The 18,943-nt window shown below is 42.3% G+C and overlaps 1 protein-coding gene across 1 annotated transcript; it reads right to left on the bottom strand.

The window, feature by feature from the left end:
* Positions 1 to 1,521: 1,521 nt before the first annotated feature.
* QDPR (quinoid dihydropteridine reductase) lies at positions 1,522 to 18,941 on the bottom strand. The gene is made up of 7 exons (XM_081959427.1): positions 18,784 to 18,941; positions 18,338 to 18,430; positions 16,187 to 16,283; positions 12,715 to 12,855; positions 10,427 to 10,535; positions 9,956 to 10,039; positions 1,522 to 5,484 (listed from the first exon to the last, which is right to left on the bottom strand). The coding sequence occupies exons 1-7, from the start codon at positions 18,874 to 18,876 to the stop codon at positions 5,379 to 5,381; spliced, it is 723 nt and encodes a 240-aa protein (XP_081815553.1). The 5' UTR covers positions 18,877 to 18,941; the 3' UTR covers positions 1,522 to 5,378.
* Positions 18,942 to 18,943: the final 2 nt, after the last annotated feature.

Below are 18,943 nucleotides of genomic sequence, written 5' to 3'. Positions count from 1 at the left end.
GATTCTCAGACATCCAGATCATGGTTGTCCCAAAGGTGTTTTTTTAGGAGGCAACTGGACTTTCTTGTTTTTTGTTTGAGGATGTTTCACTTCTCATCCAAGAAGCTTCTTCAGCTCTGACAGGATACTAGGGGAGTAGGAATGGATTTCCAAAGAAAAAATTGCAGACGTCAGGGACCAGAAGCATTACTCAGGTAACCCTGAGGACAAGTGCTTCAACTATCCTCTAAAAGGATGCAAATGATCACCTGTCTGCAAGGAATATAAATCCTTCCATTCCCCACTATCCTGGCAGAGCGGAAGAAGCTTCTTGGATGAGAAGCGAAATATCCTCAAAGAGTTGCCTCCTTAAAAAAGCACCTTTGGGATGATCAGTTGAAAAGAAAATTAATATTCTATGAGATCTTTTTAAAATTGACCACTGGGCTTGGAAACTAGTGTTAGTCTCCATTCTTCCTGGAGCCTACAAGATTGCCTAATATCCCATTCCTCCTATCTTTATTTTGCAAGCTCCAAGTTTATCCAGATGGTAGCTGGGCCTAGCCTGCTCCCCGCATGAGGGGTTCCCCCCCCACCTGCCCACCAGCAGCGTCCACCTCTTGCTCCATTTCTTCCCCAGCTAGAAGCCCCGCCGCAGCCGAGTCTCCATCCCCTGGAGCGCAAGACTCCACGAGCTTGAGTTCCTGGAGTAACACCGGCGGTCAGATGGGCTGATCTGCAAAGAGAGCAGGCAGGTGGCCAGGTGGGAAGGCAGTGGGCCTGAAGCCCTGAAGAGCCGGCACGAGAGGCACGCGGGCCAGATGGAAGGCAGCCTTTTCTGCAGCATCCTCCTCCCCTCTTTGGATCACTCTGCAGCAGGGCGGGCTCTGCCTTCCCAAAATGGGGCAGGCACACATGCAGCAGTCCCAGGATATCCGCTTGCCCTCCTGCAGCATCACTGCCGTCACCGCCACCACTTTCAGCCCCAGCACAGTGTCTGCATTTCCATCAAGGGCTGCCCACCAGGAGGCCACATGCAAGGCAGGGAAGCATGGCAGGACTGCGGGGAAGGGGCAGCTAGCTAAGGTGCGACTTGCAGGCTTACCTGGCAGACAGATCAGGGGTGCAGCGTGCTTCAGGCAGGTAAGCTGCAGAGCAGAGACTGGGCAGGGCAAGCAGCAACCAGGGGACCGATTCAGGGGCACGCGGGCCAGCCAGCAGTCACTACTGGTTCTGCGACCCAGGCCAACATACCACTACTGGTTTGGCAGAACTGGTCCGAACACGTAGGAACCAACCTCTGCCCATAGTGCTTTATAGCACTCTCTGGGCAGTTTACAATGTCAGTGTATTTCACCCAGCAAACTGGGTCCTCATCCTCGGAAGGCTGGAAGGCTGAGTCAATCTCAAGCCCCATCAGGATCAAACTTCAGGCTGTGGGCACAATTAGCCTGCAATTATGCATTCTAACAACTGCACCACCAAGGCTCATAAAAGATCACAAAAGACTGCCCCCCAAAAAATCACAAAAGGGCACTTAGATTTTCTGTTAAATATATTTATTCCATACACATTATATCTGGCGATAACAATATTTTGACTATTTCACTCTTTTAAGACTCAATTTTAAGTAGCTATATATGAGGAGAGAATTCATTAAGTTGTTTGTGGATGGGTAGGCCCCACTGATTCTTACTGCTGTCCAAGCAGCTAAAAGTAGAAACTAATGAATCTACAAGACACTTTAGGCTTGTCAATATTGGAGGTTTACAATGAAGTATTATTAGAAGTCAAGACACCAAATGCTTGGATGGAAGCAAACTTCACTTTAATAACAAAATAAGATTCAGACTTAACACAGTTAGAAAATTATAGGCCAATATCATTATTAAATGTAGTCTATAAAATATGTTTCAATAGTAGCAGAGAGACTAAAAATATTCTTGAACTAATTTATACACTCAGACCTGAATGGATTTTTACCTAAAAGATAAATTAAAAATACTGTATTTTTGGAGTATAAGACGCACCTTAGTTTTTGGGGAGGAAAATAACAAGAAAAAAATGCTGTCTTTGCCTATCAGCATCCATGGTATTCAGCTGACACATGGTAACAAGGTCAGCCAATGAATAGGCATAGCATGTAAGTTAGCCAATGAAGGTTATTTGGACTCTGAAATTTGCTGTGTGAGCCACAAGGAGACAGGAAGGAGCCTGGCTTAGCTGAGAACTGAAAGTGAAACTGCTTGTGTTTTGCTTGTATTTACTGCTACCTTGAAAACCTGCTTTTGGTAATGTATTGTATATTATTATTATTTTGAATCCTGCTGAATCAGTTACTGTGATTTCTGAATGTGATTGCTGCTGCAAACTCTGACCAGCCAGGTCAGCTTCAGCACTTATTGCAGCCTGATTCAGCACAGTTGATTGGTGAGTGGATCAGACTGCTGGAATACACCCACTGCTACATTAGATGTATAAGACGCACCCAATTTTTCACCCTCTTTTAGGGGGGGAAGGTGAGTCTTATACTCTGAAAAATACGGTAATATGAGAATTATCTTGAATACGTTGGAGTATTAGGAGTACAGTCCTAAAATCAAATGGTGTTGATTTTTTTAGATGCACAGAAAGCATCTGACGGTGTGATTTGGCAATTTATGTTACTACAATTAAAGTATATGGACTTTGGTGAAAAATGTACTAATATGATTAAGGCAATATATTCTAAACAAACTGTAAAGGTGATAGTTAATGGGGACATGACAGAGAACTTTAATATAAGGAAAGGCAAAGACAATTTATTTCATTTATTTCAGTAATGCAACTTAAAAGGTGAAACTAATATATGAGATAGACTCATTACAAGCAAAGCAAAATAGTTCAAGCCGTGATTTGTCATAATTGTGATGATCTCCACCAATGATTTGGACGAGGGGATAGATGGAGAACTCATCGAATTTGCAGATGACACCAAGCTAGCAGAAATAGCCAACACTCCAGAACATAGGTTTAAGATATAGAAGGATCTTGACAGACTAGAACATTGAGTACTATCTAAGAAAATGAAATTCAGTGATGAAAAAAGTAAGGTTCTACATTTAGGCAAGAAAAACAAAATGCACAAGGACAGTATATGTCAGTGATGGCAAACTGTTTTGTAAATGCGTGCCAAAATTGTGCATGCGTGATAGCGCACGCCCCACACCTACAATGCAATGTGCTGCACCCATCTGCGCATGCATGCATGATCACCATCCTGGTGCAGGAGGGGGGAATTTTCACCCTCCCCAGGCTTCAGGAAAACCTCCGGAGCCTGGGGAACGCGAAAAAGGGGCCCAATGGGCCAGCCGGAAGGTCGGAAACAATCCATTTCCGGCTTCCGGGGGGCCTCCAGGGGGCTGGGGGACCCACTTTTTGTCCTCCCCAGGCTTCAGGAAAGCCCCTGGAGCTTGGGGAGAGTGAAAAATGGGCCCATCTGGAAGTTCGGAAACCAACTTCTGGTTGGCCTGTTGGACCCGTTTTTTGCCCTCCCCAGGCTCCGGAGGCTTTCCTGAAACCTGGGGAGGGCAAAAATGGCCTCCCCCGGCACTCCAAAAGGCTGGAATGTGCATGCATGCTGGAGTTGATTGCCTGCATGCCAGCAGATATGGCTCTGCGTGCCACCTGTGCCACGCGTGCCATAGGCTCATCATCATGGGTATATGTGGTACCTCGCTCAATAGTAGTAACTGTTAGAGGGATCTTGGAGTCCTAGTGGACAACCATTTAAATATGAGCCAACAGTGTGCAGCAGCTGCCAAAAAAGCCAACACAGTTCTAGGCTGCATCAACAGAGGGACAGAATCAAGATCACATGAAGTGTTAATACCACTTTATAATGCCTTGGTAAGGCCACACTTGGAATACTGCATTCAGTTCTGGTCGCCACGATGTAGAAAAAATGTGGAGACTCTAGAAAGTGTGCAGAGAAGAGCAACCAAGATGATTAGGGGACTGGAGAATGGTTGCCAGAACTCTGTATGTCTAGTTTGATGAAAAGAAGGGCTAGGGGTGACAATATCTCAGGGGCTTTCAAAAAGAAGACGGAATCAAGTTATTCTCCAAAACACCTGAGGGTAGGACAAGAAGCAATGCATGGAAACTAAACAAGGAGAGAAGCAACTTAGAACTAAGAAGAAATTTCCTGACAGAATAATTAATCAGTGGAACAACTTGCCTCCAGAAGTTGTAAATGCTCCAACACTGGGCGTTTTTAAGAAGAGATTGGATAACTATTTGTCTGAAATGGTATAGGGTTTCCTGCCTAAGCAGGGGGTTGGACTAAAAAACCTCCAGGGTCCCTTCAAACTCTATTATTCTATTCTATTTTCTATTCTATTCTATATTCTATTCTATATTCTTCTCCCCTGAATCAAGAATGGTAGGGAATATGTAGATGTAAAAACTTTTAGCTACAACTTAGCAACATCACTAGTGTGGGTTGAAGAATTCATCTGAAGGATTATTCCCCAGAGAAAAAATAAAGTCAACAGCCTTCTTTATGCACATAATAGCAGGAATATGCCAGATATACCACCTCCCCTTAAAACTGGCACTCTGCACTGAAAATTTTTCATTGCTTTTAAGGCAAATGACAGCAACAATAATGTCCATGTTAAATGGACTCTTCTAAATATTCCATTTTTTCTGCATTTGTAAAGAAACTTCAGAAAGTACTTGGGAATGAAGAATTCAGTGGCAGCACTCACATTCTCTAGGTTGTATTTAGGGCATTATTTGTGAACTGGGAAGGTAGAATACACACTCTTGTTTTGTCCTTGGTCTTTGTGGAACCTCTTGACGTAGTCATAGTCATTCAAAGACAGTGGCAGTATTGCATCTTTGGTCAGAATTAATATATGACAACTATGCACAACATTTACCTGGGTAACATTCAAAATGCCCATTCACAGAAAAACAAGTATTCTACAAGATGACGATTTTCCATTCACAGCATCCTCACCTATAAATGAGGGCAGGGATGTCCCAATGCAAGCCTCATTCTTATGTACTTGCACACCAAAATCAGATGCAAATATCTTAAGTTGTGGGATTTGCCACATGAACCATGTTTTATCATTTGCTTCCTATTTGCTCTCCCTCTGCAAAATTTGCTCTCCCTCTGCAAAATTAAGCTCTTAATCCATTTTGAAACTCATTTCTTTGATTAAATGCAAGATGCCATGCACCTTTGGATAATTAAATCTCACTGGGTCACATTTAGCAAGACAAACCAACTGCAGATCTGGTTCCCAATAAAGCTAGATAGTGAGCAGGAACAGAAGATGATCAAATATACTAGACAGATTTTATATCTTTTATGACTTCACCCTATTTGCACAAATGTCACTCTTGGGTCAGAGGTGAGCTGATGAAAGTTCAGTTTTTCCTCCAGTTGTTACCACTTCAATCAAACTTCCAGAGTCTGGCCGGTTTTTACCGATGATCCAGTCATAAAAAATTCTGGCAGAACAGATGGAAACAAGTGCATGAGTTAGTTTCATTGGAAGTTTCACATTCCAAATGCTCATTGACTTTCCATAGTTATTCCATAATTCCCCTATTAATAAAGTTCTGAGATAACAAGCTGAAAAGCAATTCGAGTCCCCCATTCAGAGGACCTTGTAAAAGATTGCAGTGCAGAAGTTTCTATTTTAATGGGCTTGAGATGCATCTCTTATTTTCCTGGAAAGACAAATCTACTAAATACAAAGATTTGTTAAGATGAAACATTATTTTTGTCATTCACAAGAACAACTGTTCTCTACTAAAGGAAGCTAAACCACCTCCTACATACAAGCAGATAAACCATCATTATCCCCAATCTACAATTTAAAAGAGGCGCTATGAAGTTGAGGTTGGTTTAAGACATCTCAGCTAAGGGAGATCTCTCTTCTGTAGTTCAGTTTATCCTGCTTGCACAAGACAGAAAATATAAATACATAGATCAGATAAACTGAAGGAACTGATGCAAGACACTCTTCCTTTCAAGAAAAGAAATTAATCTATGTACAGTATCTGTCTGCCTATCAGCCCATCTGTCCATTTATCCATAAACATTCCATAGTATAAGAGTTTGAGAACTTGTTAAAGGTCCATACATAATACAATACCTGGAGGACAGATAATCAGTTATCCATATCCATTTACCAGATCACCACCCATTACCCCACTGCAGCCTCCAAGATATAAGTTTTTCCATCTATTCTTACTTAGATTACTCCTTTTCCAGAGTTGATGGGTCAATGCAACAATGCACAAAGCTTAGCCAAACACCAGTTATTTTACCATAAAGTTTTTGGGGACCTGGGTGGTCTTTGATGCCACTGGAGACAATGTAAATAAGGTAATACTTGAGGCTGGTGTTTTGCTTCTCCTTCTTTTAAATTATTGATTTTTAACCAAATATAAAAAAAACCACATGAAGAAGGGAGCCGAGCAACACCTGAGGCATACTTGAACCACAATAGAACTCCAGTTACGAAAACAACATCACATTTCCTTATATTTATGTGTCTAAAAGAATGCTCTGGCTGGCAGTTTGGGGTCGCATTGGGATTTACTTCCAATGAAACCCCACAGCCTAGAGCACTTTTGAGTCTTCTGAATAGCAATGCTGCAGGCATGTCGAACAAAATTTCAAGACGGTGGCCTTGACTACACAATATAAGCTTTTTATTTATTTATTAAATTTGTATGCTGCCCATCTCTTTACCAAGCACCTCTGGGTGACTTGTGCTTTTGCTACATCAAAAGCCTTTTCCTTACATTAAAAAAAAAAAGAGGTAGGTCTTCTCAATGCCCCTATCTAGTTCAACCCTTTTGGAACCGAGCAATCGATTTCACAGCTTCCCCCTGGAAGAAAGCATGCAGACACCTAGAAAAGCTTTCTCATCAAGTGCCCCTGAGAAAGGGAGAAAAATAGCTTAGCCTTTCCTAGGGGGGAAAAAGGCAAGTGTTGTTTATAGGAGATTCAGTTCTCAGGGGAACAGAACCAGCCATCTGTAAACCAGACATTCAATCTATGGAGGTATTTGTCTCCCTGGAGCAAAAAAATCAAAGATGCGGCCTAGAACCTTACTAAAATAATCAAAAACTCATAGATTACTAGTCCTTTCTTCTCCTTCACATAGGGAGAAATAACATGACAATGAACCTGAAAACAATATTGTGAAATTATGAGCAGTTAGGCAAGAAAGTTAAGGAGTTAGGAGCACAAGTGGTATTTTTTCATCTTGACTTCCAATAATAGGTCACCATCCAATGAGGGAACAAAGAATTTTAGAAATGAACCATTGGTTTAAGAGTTGATGCCCCCAAGAGAACTTCGGATTCCTGGAGCATGTTCTGCATTACCTATAAATGCAGGTAATGCTATGCTGGTAAACCTACCAACGGGAGTGCCAAAACGGGAGTGCATGTGCACATGTGGGGCAGCACCGGAAACTGGAAGAGCAGCTCCCTGGCATGCACCGGAACGTTAAGCTTCTGGTTTTGGGCATGCGTACTAGTCACCTGGTCTTCCAGTTTCTGGCACACATGCGCACGTAAAGACCAGCATGCACGCCAGGGAGCTGCTCTTCCTGTTTCTGGCACCCCCACATGCACAAAGATCAAGTGGCTGGTGTGCATGTGTGCACCGGACTCCAGAAGAACAAAGGGCAATGGCTGGTATGCCCAGAGATGGCTCTGCGTGCCACTTCCGGCATGCATGTCATAGGTTCACCATCATGGGTCTACATGAAGGGCTTCTGGCACGGGATGAGCTGTACCTCACAAGACTCAAGAAGAATGTATTTGGAAAACGACTGGCTAAATTTATCAGAAAAGCTTTAAACTAAAATTGAGGGGGGAATGAGACCAATCCTTAGGATCTTTAGGAACTAATCCTAACCATAAATCCCAAAACAACCAATCAAACAATGAGGCAAGGAATAACGGGAAGGAAGAAAATCTCAGAAATAAAGTAGGAGATGTAGGAAGCATACCCAGGATCAGACATACTGTACAGGACTCAAATACCTGTGCACAAACACTCAAAAGTTTGGGGAACAAACAAGGTGAACTTGAAGTCTTAATACACAAGGGCAAGTATGATATACAGTAGTTGCCATTACCAAAACTTGGTGGGATGAAACTCAGCACGAGAATGTACTGATGGAAAAATACAAATTGTTCAAAAGAAACAAATCTAAAAAAAGAGGAGGTGGAGTTGCATTATATGTAAAACATCATTACATCTCTATAGAAATGCATAAAATCAATAAGCTTTCCAGAATGAATATGGGTCAATATAAAAAGAAAAAAGAATGCCATTGCCATAGGTGTATAATACACACACACACACACAACCAAGAAGAAGAAATAGGTTGTTTTAGGCCCAGTACTCTTCAACATCTTCATAAATGATTTAAATGAGAAGGGGAACTCATCAAATTTGCAGATGACACTAAACTGGCAGGAATAGCCAACAGCCTAGAAGACTAAAAATCCAGATGGATCTCAACGAACCTGAACACTGGGCCCTATCTAATAAAATGAAATTCAATGTGGTCAAACTATTCTCCAAGGCACCTGAGGGTAGAACAAGAAGCAATGGGTGGAAACTAATCAAGGAGAGAAGCAACTTAGAACTGAGGAGAAACTTCCTGACAGTTAGAACAATTAATCAGTGGAACAGCTTGCCTCCAGAAGTTGTGAATGCCCCAACACTGGAAGTCTTTAAGAAGATGTTGGATAACCATTTGTCTGAAATGGTATAGGGTTTCCTGCCTAGGCAGGGGGTTGGACTAGAAGACCTCCAAGGTCCCTTCCAACTCTGCTATTGTAGTGCATTGTATTGTAAGGTAGAGAAAAGTAAGGTTTTATACTTAGGCAAGAAAAATCAAATGTGTATGTACAGTTTAGGTTAAACCTAGCTCAATAGCAGTAATTGTGAAATAATCTTGGAGTCCTAGTGGAAGCACTTAAATATGAGCTAGCAATGTGTGTTGGTAGCCAAAAAAGTCAATGCAATCCTAGATTGCATAAATAGCAGAATATAATCAGAATGATGTGAAGTATTAGTACCGCTTTATAAAGCCTTAGTAAGACCACGCTTAGAATACTGCATCTAGTTTTGGTTACCGTATTATAAAAAAAATGTAGAGACTCTGGAAAGAGTGTAAAAAAGATTAACAAGGATGATTAGGGAACTGGAACTAAAACATATGAAGAACAGTTATAGGAATACGGGTATGTCTAGTCTAGTGAAAAGAAGAACCAAGAATGACATGATAGCAGTGTTTCAATGTTTGAGGCACTACCGTAAAGAAGAGGAGGTCAACCTATTTTCCAAAGCACCAAAAGTCAAGACAAGAAACAATATAGGGAAACTAATCAAGGAGAAAACCAACCTAGAACTAAGGAGAAATTGCCTGACAGTGAGAACAATAAACAGTGGAATAATTGTAGGGCCTTCATCACTAGAGGCTTTTAAGAAGAGACTGGACAGCTACTTGTCTGGAATGGTATAAGACAGGGGTGTCCAAACTTGGCAACTTTAAGACTTGTGGACTTCAACTCCCAGAATTCCCCAGCCAGCTGGCTGGGGAATTCTGGGAGTTGAAGTCCACAAGTCTTAAAGTTGCCAAGTTTGGACACCCCTGGTATAAGAGTTTCCTGTTTGAGCAGGGGATTGGATTGCAAGATTTCCAAGATCCCATCCAACTCTGTTATTCTTTTTTTCTTCTTCTGCAATCATGGCCACCATAATAACTTCCTACCCACCCACCTGTCACTGTGGACATCCAAGACTCCAAGCGTCAATTTGCAGGACACAGATTTGTGCAGAACACAGATTTTGTTATTCCACAAATCTCTGAACCAACATTCATGGAACAGATGTTCAAGGCTTCAAACGACTGGGAGCTGGGAAACAGTTTTGTTTGCTCACCCTGCAATGAAATCTAGTGGTGTCCAGGAGCTGAAGTCAGCCTCTGGCATGGATTTCCTGTTCATCGGAGTATCCAAGGTAACCCTGGAACAAAGAGAGAGAGAGAGAAACTCCTTTGCTCACTGTCTGCTTCCTCTGATCAGTCCTGCCTGCATTTCTTCTGTGCTTTTAACAAAAGCATCAGGCTCAACCCAGAATAAGAGCATATTATTTTTTTCAATCCAGTCTCCAGGAAAAGGCACTTTCCTTCATTACAATCTTCTTGATTGAAGCAGACATGCTACCCAAAATAAAATATTACGCCCAAACTTCATCAAAGGTCCAATAGTTTCCCCCCCCCTCCCCGAGATATGGAAATTACAATGTTACAAAGAGTCATAGCGCTAGAAGGGACCTTAGAGATCTAACCCTAACGCCACCCAAGGCAGTAGACCTTGTACCATACAGGTGAGTGATTCCAGAATGACTCACGGGAGGATCGCAACAGCTGCAGCGCCAGCAGGAAGTCCACTGTTTGAACCAGAGAGACTCTGGCAGAGTTGATGGACAGCTCCTTTGGCCATGCCATATGCAATCATTCCTAGAATACAGAATAAAAGAGCTGGAAGGGGACCTGGGAGGACCTAGCCAAACCTCATGTTAGGGGGGGGGGGGCACCTGTGGTGGCCAAGTGTTAAGGCAGGACTTCCCTGAGACACCCCCCCCCCATCACTCTCATTATAATCTCCTTCCCCTCTTCCCTTTTTTCCTCCCCACTTCCATCCCTCGCCTTCTAAGTACTTGATGGGCTGGTGGTAAAAACAAAGTTTGACTTCCAGCTGAAGCCAGTTATGAAATGCACCTTACTGAATATAAGGCACTTCCTGGAATCCAACCACATTAGATGGCCCCTGGAAGCCTACCTGTCATTGCATCAGTGTGGGAATATAAGAGCAAAGTCAAGAAATGACTTGCAAATATGTTAATTTTAACAATCATTTTAATATATTATGGACTGTTTCATGTTGCTGTTTTAGTGGGTTTTTGCAACCCATTAAAAAGTAGTATTTAGCATTAAATACCAAAGCTTCACATTTTGTTTTAAAAATAGTCCTTAATTTACAGCCATATTTGTTAAGTAATCCAGATGCTAAGTAAGGAATCACTTGACCCATTTTTATAACCTTTGCTACAGTGGTTAAGCAAGACATCATGTTACTGCAACTTGTGATCTCCCCTGCCAGCTTCCCCGTTGACTTTGCCTTGTTGAAAGGAGAAGGTCACAAATGTGATCACATGACTGCAGGATGCTATAACTGTCATAAGTTTGCCAAGTATCCAGTTGTAATCACATGCCTGCTGGGATGCTGCAGAAGTTAGTATGAGGATCAATCAAAAGTCATTTTTTTTTCAGTGCCATTGTAACTTCAAATGGTCACTAAATGAATGGATGTAAGTTGAGGACTATCTGTATTACAAAATGAACCAATGAATTTATTAAACTATTCCATATTTATGAATTTAAATCGGAATTCCCTCCCTCCTACCTACCTGCAACAAAACTGGTTTAGGTATTCTGCTACTGAGCCTGGATACTTTTTTTTTTCTTAAATGAAGGGAACAATGTAAATTGTAACCCAAAAAGACATCTAAATTCATTTAGAATCAAAAACCTTATTCGATTGTGGATATCCTAATAATGATGTCCTACAATATACTTCAGACACTACTCTGTCAAGGAAATGGGAATCCTTAATCCTCTACCTTTTATTTGAGCTGGAGGTCTGTATACAAAAGCAGATTCCCTGGTGTGAACTAGAATCTGCCAATTCAGCAAGATGGTGAAGACTCCTAGCATTTCAATGGTCAAAGTCTGAACTTTTTTAATTTGCAATTTTTAAAATGTCATTAACATTTATTTGATTACAGAACTCACTGTTTTCAATATGGATTCCCGTAGCAGAATCGGAATTTTACTTTTTAGCAGAAAGCACAGCATTTCCATAGACTTTATACAGACACAAAACTACAAATAGGGCCAGGTCTATTTTGTAAGAATTGAGTCAGAGGATTGAAGGTCATTTGTCTTTGAAGCAAGAAAACACAAAGGTCTAATCCAAAGTAAATAAGCAGAATCAGCATTAGTACTTAGGGAATAAAATATAAGCTTGGGTCTTAGCCTTTTTGCAGCTTAAGTAAAGGTAAATGTTCCTCTCACACATATGTGCTAGTCGTTCCTGACTCTAAGGGGCGGTGCTCATCTCTGTTTCAAAGCCGAAGAGCCAGTGCCGTCTGAGGACGTCTCCGTGGTCATGTGGCCGGCATGACTAAACACCAAAGGCGCATGGAACGCTGTTACCTTCCCACCAAAAGTGGTTCCTATTTTTCTACTTGCATTTTTTACGTGCTTTCGAACTGCTAGGTTGGCAGAAGCTGGGACAAGTAACAGGAGCTCACTCCGTTAAGCGGCGCTAGGGATTCGAACCGCCGAACTGCCAACCTTTGTAATCAACAAGGTCAGCGTCTTACCCACTGAGCAACTTTTGCTGCTTATATTCAAGCTAAAGCACTTTCTGTGCAAGCTAAAAAAAGCCTTTCATAAACATACATACATTGTTTTCCCAAATACTTTTTAATCAATACACTCAACCCTAACAGAATTTTTAAGTTGTCACTGGAGGACAGAATTTCTACAACTGAAATTTACAATCTGAATACTAAAGGCTAAGGGAAATGTTGACCAAACCAACATGCACACCCCAGGAACATTTCCATTTTACCTGGAGTTCCAGCTAATGCTGCTTTTGCACCTGTTAGAGTCAATAGCCCCCCTTCCTTCAGGTATTTGGTAGCCAAATGACTAGAGATGGTTGATGTCCAAACACTTTGCTTCCACATCAGGTCACTGTTTTTGTATAAAGCTAAGGGATGGACAGAAAAATATGAAAAACATTAGACATCATGAAACATATAGACTTTCTGAAGAGAGCATCACCGACTGTTCTCTCTTAGCCTGATAAGGTCTTGTTCTGCAGAAGACACCTAAGAACAGCTCCCTAGCATAGCTGCCAGGTATGAAATAGGAATTTAATTCCAACCTGCCCAGTCAGATATCTGTGAGTTTAACAATGGGATGGGCATACATTAAAAAACAACTGGTAGCATTCAGATACCTGTAGCATTTAAAGCAGAACATCTAGATCACTATCCCAGTTCAAAAATAAATTGTCAAATGCAATCTTATTGTGCTCATTTCTCAACACTTCTTTTTAATCTGGTTTAAATCTAATGAGACATCAATGACTCAATCCTACTTCAAGTTTAGACACTCCCCTATTAACCATCTGGCTTCCAGATACGGAGAGGAGTGAAGAACAGAAAATGTACACCAATGCCTTTGATCAACTCCGTAGCTTGCTAACTCCCTTTCTAATAACCTCCAAACTGGGTCTGAAATCTTCTTACAAACTAAGATTTCAAGTTGAAGGAGGCAATTTTATTTTGCAGGAAGCACATTAAACAATCCCAGATCTGCAATTCAACCATTACACAAAAATTGCATTTGAACAATGTGAACTGTTTCTACTCACATCGGATATGTAAAGGGAGGATGTACACTAACCTATTGCTGCCCTACAAGGCACACCCAAATCTTTTTTCTTAAATATTATGCTTATGGCAAAGGTTTGGAATATAAAACACATCTGAGAGTGGTTAAGGTGCTGGCCAAGGAACCAGGAGACCTGAATTCTAATGCCGCCTTATGTATGAAAACTGGTTGCATGACTTTGGGCCAATCATCAGGAGACTTTAAGTCCTAGTCCCACCTTAGGCAAGACTTTGGGCCAATCACTCTCTCTCAACCAACCCACCTCACTAGAGTTGTTATTGTGGGGAAAATATGAGGAGGAAAGTATATCATATATGTTCACCACCTTGAGTTACTGACAGTGCATTCAGAAAGTATTCAGACCACCTTTACTTTTGTCAATTTTGTTACAAGACCCGGATTCTGTTGAAATTCATTTTTTTCTGATTAATCTACACTCAGAATTCCATAATGACAATGCGAAAACAGAATTTTAGAAAGGTCTGTAAATTTAGTAAAAAGAAAAAAACTGAAATAATCACATTGGCGTTAAGTATTCAGACCAGTAGTGGGTTCCGGATCCTGTTGCAACCGGTACGGTGCAACGGGGCCATACGTCCACATGCACGCGTGCAGTACGTGCATAGTGCACACATGCGTACTTACTACCCACAACGCTACACAACGGCTCCACTATGGCTCCTCCAGTTGCTTGGTGGAGTGTCGTGCAGGCGCCGTACGCTCTGTGCATGTGCACGAAAGCCCCGATCGGCTCAAATACAGGTAAGGAGTGTTGGGAGGAGGGCCTCTGGAGCACCATACTGGAACGGTACCTGGTGCTCCCAGCAGGCACCAGTACGCCTGTACCGGGCGTACATGTGAAATATAGCTCTGATGCCTCCCATGTCGCTTGATTGTTGCTGACATGTTTCTACACCATGATTGGAGTCTACCTGTGATAAATTAAATTGACTGGATATGATTTGGAAAGGCACACAGCTCTATATAGAAGACCTCCCAGGAGACATATTGCACAGAAGCCAAAGCCATGAGGTCAAAGCAACTGCCTGCAGATCTCAGAGTGCAAGACTATTGCAAGGCACACATCTGGGGAAGGCTGCAATAAAATTTCTGCTGCACTGAAGATTCCTAAGAGCACAGTAGCCTCCATAGTTGTCAAATGGAAGAAGTTTGGCACAACTAAGAGTCTTCCAAGAGCTGATCGCCCAGTCAAACTGAGCAATCAGGGTGAAGGACCTTAGTAAGAGAGGTGACCAAGAACCCGATGGTCATTCTGACTGAGTTCCAGAGATACTGTATGGGATGACACAGAGTTTCAGAAGGACACCCATCATTGCAGCCCTCTACCAATCTGGGCTTTATGGCAGAGTGGTTAGACAGAAGTCTCTCCTCAGTGCAAAACACATGAAAGCTGGTTTGAGTTTGCAAAAAAAGCACCCGAAGAACTCTCAAATTGTGAGGAACAAGAATCTCTGGTCTGATGAAACCAAGATTGAACAGTTTGGTCTCAATTCTAAACATTATCTCTGGAGGAAATCAGGCACTACTCATCACCTGCCCAATATCATCCCAACAGTGAAGCACGGTGGTGGCAGCATCATGCTATGGCGGTGTTTTTCAGCAGCAGAGATTGGGAGACTGGCCAGGGTTGAGGGAAAGCTGAATGGAGCAAAGTACAGGGTCATCTTCAATGAAAACCTGTTCCATATTGCTCAAGATTCCGACTGGGCCAGAGGTTCACTTTCCAACATGACCATGATTCTAAGCATACAGCCAAGACAAGTGGCTTAGGGATAACTCTGTGAATGTCTTAAGAGTGGCCCAGCCAGAGCCCTGATTTGAACCCTATTGAACATCTCTGGAGGGACCTGAAAATGACTTTCCACCATCAGCCGCCATCCAACCTTACTGAACTTGAGAGGATTTGCAAAGAAAGGCAGAAAATCCCCCCAATCCAGGTGTGCAAAACTTGTCGCATCACACCAAAAAAGATTTAATCGCTACCAAAGGTGCTTCAACAAAGTACTGAGTGAATACTTATGCCAATTGGATATTTCTGGGGGTTGTTTTTTTTAAATAAATTTACAGACATTTCTAAAATTCTGTTTTCACTTTGTCATTATGGGGTACCGAGTATACATTAATGAGGGAAAAAAATTAATTTGAACAACTGCAGACTCAATCTGCAGAATAACAAAATGGACAAGAGTGAAGGGGGTCCAAATACTTTCTGAATGCACTGTACAGAGGAATAAGAGTGGGATAAAAATCAAATAAGTAAAATAAAAATCCCAAAGTCGCTGTCTTTCCAATCATCGACAGCTTCAGGACAGGCTCAACTGCGCAACCAAGTCTTACTGAAAGGCATTTAAATTTAGAAATCTGCTATGAGGTCTTCTATTTTTCCTCAACAGGCTTTTTTTCCAATGCCAGCCAGACCACTGGAAGAGAGGAAGCAGATGTTATCCCACAGCTTCTATTGCATCAATGGCATTTCAGGGCTGGAGACATCAGGAAGATATTAAATGGGGGGAGCTATAGCATTGTTTGCTGAGCAGCTCCATCACAGACCAGAAATAGGCCATTCTGAAAGACCACGGGAGAGAGAAAGAAGAGAGCGTTGTGTGAACTGCCATCCTTACATTTTGCCTTGGCACTGCCTCCAGCCCATCCACCAGCCACACACAGGATAGCATCCACTTTCTTTTCACCTAGGACTTTTCCGACGTCTTCTGTCACCTTTCAAAAGGCAGAGTTAGAAGAGCTGAGTTACAGAACAAGGACCAGCGACTTTGATTTACAACCAGTCCTTACCAAAGTAGTACACCGACTCTCTAAAACAAGATCGATAAATATTTCTGCATATGAAATCATTAGAAGCCTGGCTTTGTTGGTGTTAAACTTTCAGCAAATCTTAACCTGTAATCTGAAGTCATCTGGCTTTGGCACAGATTTTATTAAACTAAAGTAGCTGGGCTGCTGTTTTTTCTCTCTTTCTTCTCTTACTCAGATATAAAGCAGTAGAAAGAGTTCTAGTTGCCTGATTAACAGGGAGACTTTTCCAAACCCCTTCCTTACCTGCAACAGAGCAATCTTCATGCTTTTTTCACCATTTTGCTGTTATTAACAACTTTGGGAATTAGTAAAATTACAGATATGAAAATAACAGAAAAGGGCATTCTAAGAGAGGGAAACATGGTTTCTTTTCCTGGGGAGGGGTGTGGGGGAGGACAGAGGTGCCACTTTGGTATGAAGAAGATGCCTCAAAACTTGTTTGGATGAGCAAGACTGAGCAAGTTACAAAACAGGTTTTGGAAAGCTACTGGGAAAAATAAGACTGACATTTTCAGGAGTGAAATATGAGAGAAAGCTGCAGAGCAGATGCTAATGTAACTAACGGAATTGGGAATTTTGCAAAAACTTTTCATGGTCCTTTTTCCTGAATTTTCATCTTGTTAAAATGCATGAACCATACTTCCCTACCTCTAAATAGGAGCAAGAATGCAAAGCATAATGCTTAATATAATAAGCCTGTGCTTTGTAAAACTGGTCTGGCCCTCTTTTTCCATTCTCAGTTTTGGATCTCTCACAAACAGTGGCTGAGCATGTACCAAAAATATTACTCCCAAGAGGACTTTCAAAAAAGTCAGGACAGTAACTTTGATGGCATCACGGGAAATCCTTTACATTTTAATAGGTACTGAAAATACAGGTAGTCCTTGACTTAGACCACAATTAAACCCAACATTTCTATTGCTAAGCTTACAGTTAAGTAAGTTTTGCTCCACTTTACAATCTTCCTTGTCACAGTTGTTAAGTTATGATTACCACAGTTGTTAAGTTATGATTGCCACAGTTAAGTAACATGATTGTTAAGTGAATCTGGCTTCCACTTTGACTTTGCTTGTCAGAAAGTCACAAAAGGGATCACATGACCCCGAGATACTGTAACCGTCATAAATATGAACTAGTTGCCAAGCGCCATGGGAATGCTGCAATAGCCATAAGTATGAGAAATTTCCCCCGTTTTTCATTGCCATTGTAATTGAACAGTCACTAAACAAATGGCCATAACTCGAGGATTACCTGTATGTCACATCTAACGGAGGCCTATGTGACACAAGTTGGACTCTGACATGTGGTATTATGTTTTCCCTTTTCTCCAACATACCAATCAATGCAAAATTCACAGGTTACAAAAGGTCTAACTCCTGTAATGGAGTAAACAGTTGTGAAATGTTTCTTCAGGGCTTCCAACATCAGCACTGTTGTTTTAGCAGCCACATGACTGGCAAAACTTCAATCAGAATAGTGTCCACGATGCCTCCTAATTCTTATGGATATTGTGGGAGAACTGTGATGTTATTTATAATAATCAAAAATGAGGAGTCTAGTAGTGTCTTTTCAGAAGAGTGATTTTCCATTTCAACGCTTTCATATTTGTTCCTCTGAAAAGATGCTACCAGACTCCACCTGAATTTGGAAAGATTTAGAACAGGGTTCCCCAACCTTGGCAATTTTAAGATGCACGAATTTCAATTCCCAGAATTCCCCAGCCAGAATGAGATTTAGGGCAATTAGAAGCAGTGATTGATTGCTGCTGTCAAGTTTGTGCCTTTAACAGCTACCAAGATTTTTGTTCCTAATCTGGCAGAGATGGAACACATTTGTTGACCAATCCCAAATTTTTTCAAGCTTTGGGTAAGAAACTGAAGTCAACATTTCCGCAGTTTTCCTTGCGCTCTTTTCCAATCACAAAGCGCCCTAAAACCTGGGCTCCGTTTTCTTCTTACCTGCTCTGCTTGTTGCACAAACGAATCGCCCATTTGCACCACGACGTTGGTGCTTGCCTCTTGGTTTTCCGCTAAATCAATGCTGAGCACCCACTGCGGGGGGGGGGGGGGGGAGAACACACACACACATCAAGATTTTGTTTTGTTTTGATGTTTTCAAACGGGGCTGCATTTACCCCAAAGCTACGCGGCAAGAGGCGAAGAGCTTCGTTGCAACCGCCTCTCCGCGCCCGGCCGCTCTTTTGCTAAGGGCAGCGCGGCTTCTCTCCCGGCCACAAGTGTGCAACACCTTGGCGTGTGCACAGCGGCCTCTCCACCACCGACCCCCCCCCTTTGCATGCGAAGATGCAGGAAAGCCGCCTTCTCCAAGGTTTCTTCCACCGAGGCCAGAGCTCCACAGACCGGCTTTGCCAATCTTTCCGCACCCCCCCCCCCCAGCCCTTTACCCAGTTCTTCGCCCGCAGGTGCCGCACGCAGGCGGAGCCCAGTGCCCCCCTACCGCCGTATACCACCGCCCGGGAGGCCTCTCCAGCTGCCATGACCGCTGCTCCGACAAGCAGCAACGTCCGTGGTGAAAAGGAAGCGGAAGGCGGGCGCCCGAGCTCT

This window comes from Natrix helvetica (assembly GCF_964273705.1).
Source record: "Natrix helvetica genome assembly, chromosome: 7".
Lineage (NCBI taxonomy): Eukaryota > Metazoa > Chordata > Lepidosauria > Squamata > Natricidae > Natrix > Natrix helvetica.
This window is presented reverse-complemented; position numbering and strand designations above follow the sequence as displayed.

Excerpts from the sequence above, each read along its gene's own strand:
- QDPR (XM_081959427.1), bottom strand. The coding sequence starts at position 18,876 with ATGGCAGCTGGAGAGGCCTCCCGGGCGGTGGTATACGGCGGTAGGGGG. Across the intron at positions 10,040-10,426 it reads GCAGCTGTTGCGATCCTCCC|GGTTACCTTGGATACTCCGA; the intron begins GTGAGTCATTCT and ends TCTTTGTTCCAG. Across the intron at positions 5,485-9,955 it reads CCACTAGATTTCATTGCAGG|AATTTTTTATGACTGGATCA; the intron begins GTGAGCAAACAA and ends CTGTTCTGCCAG.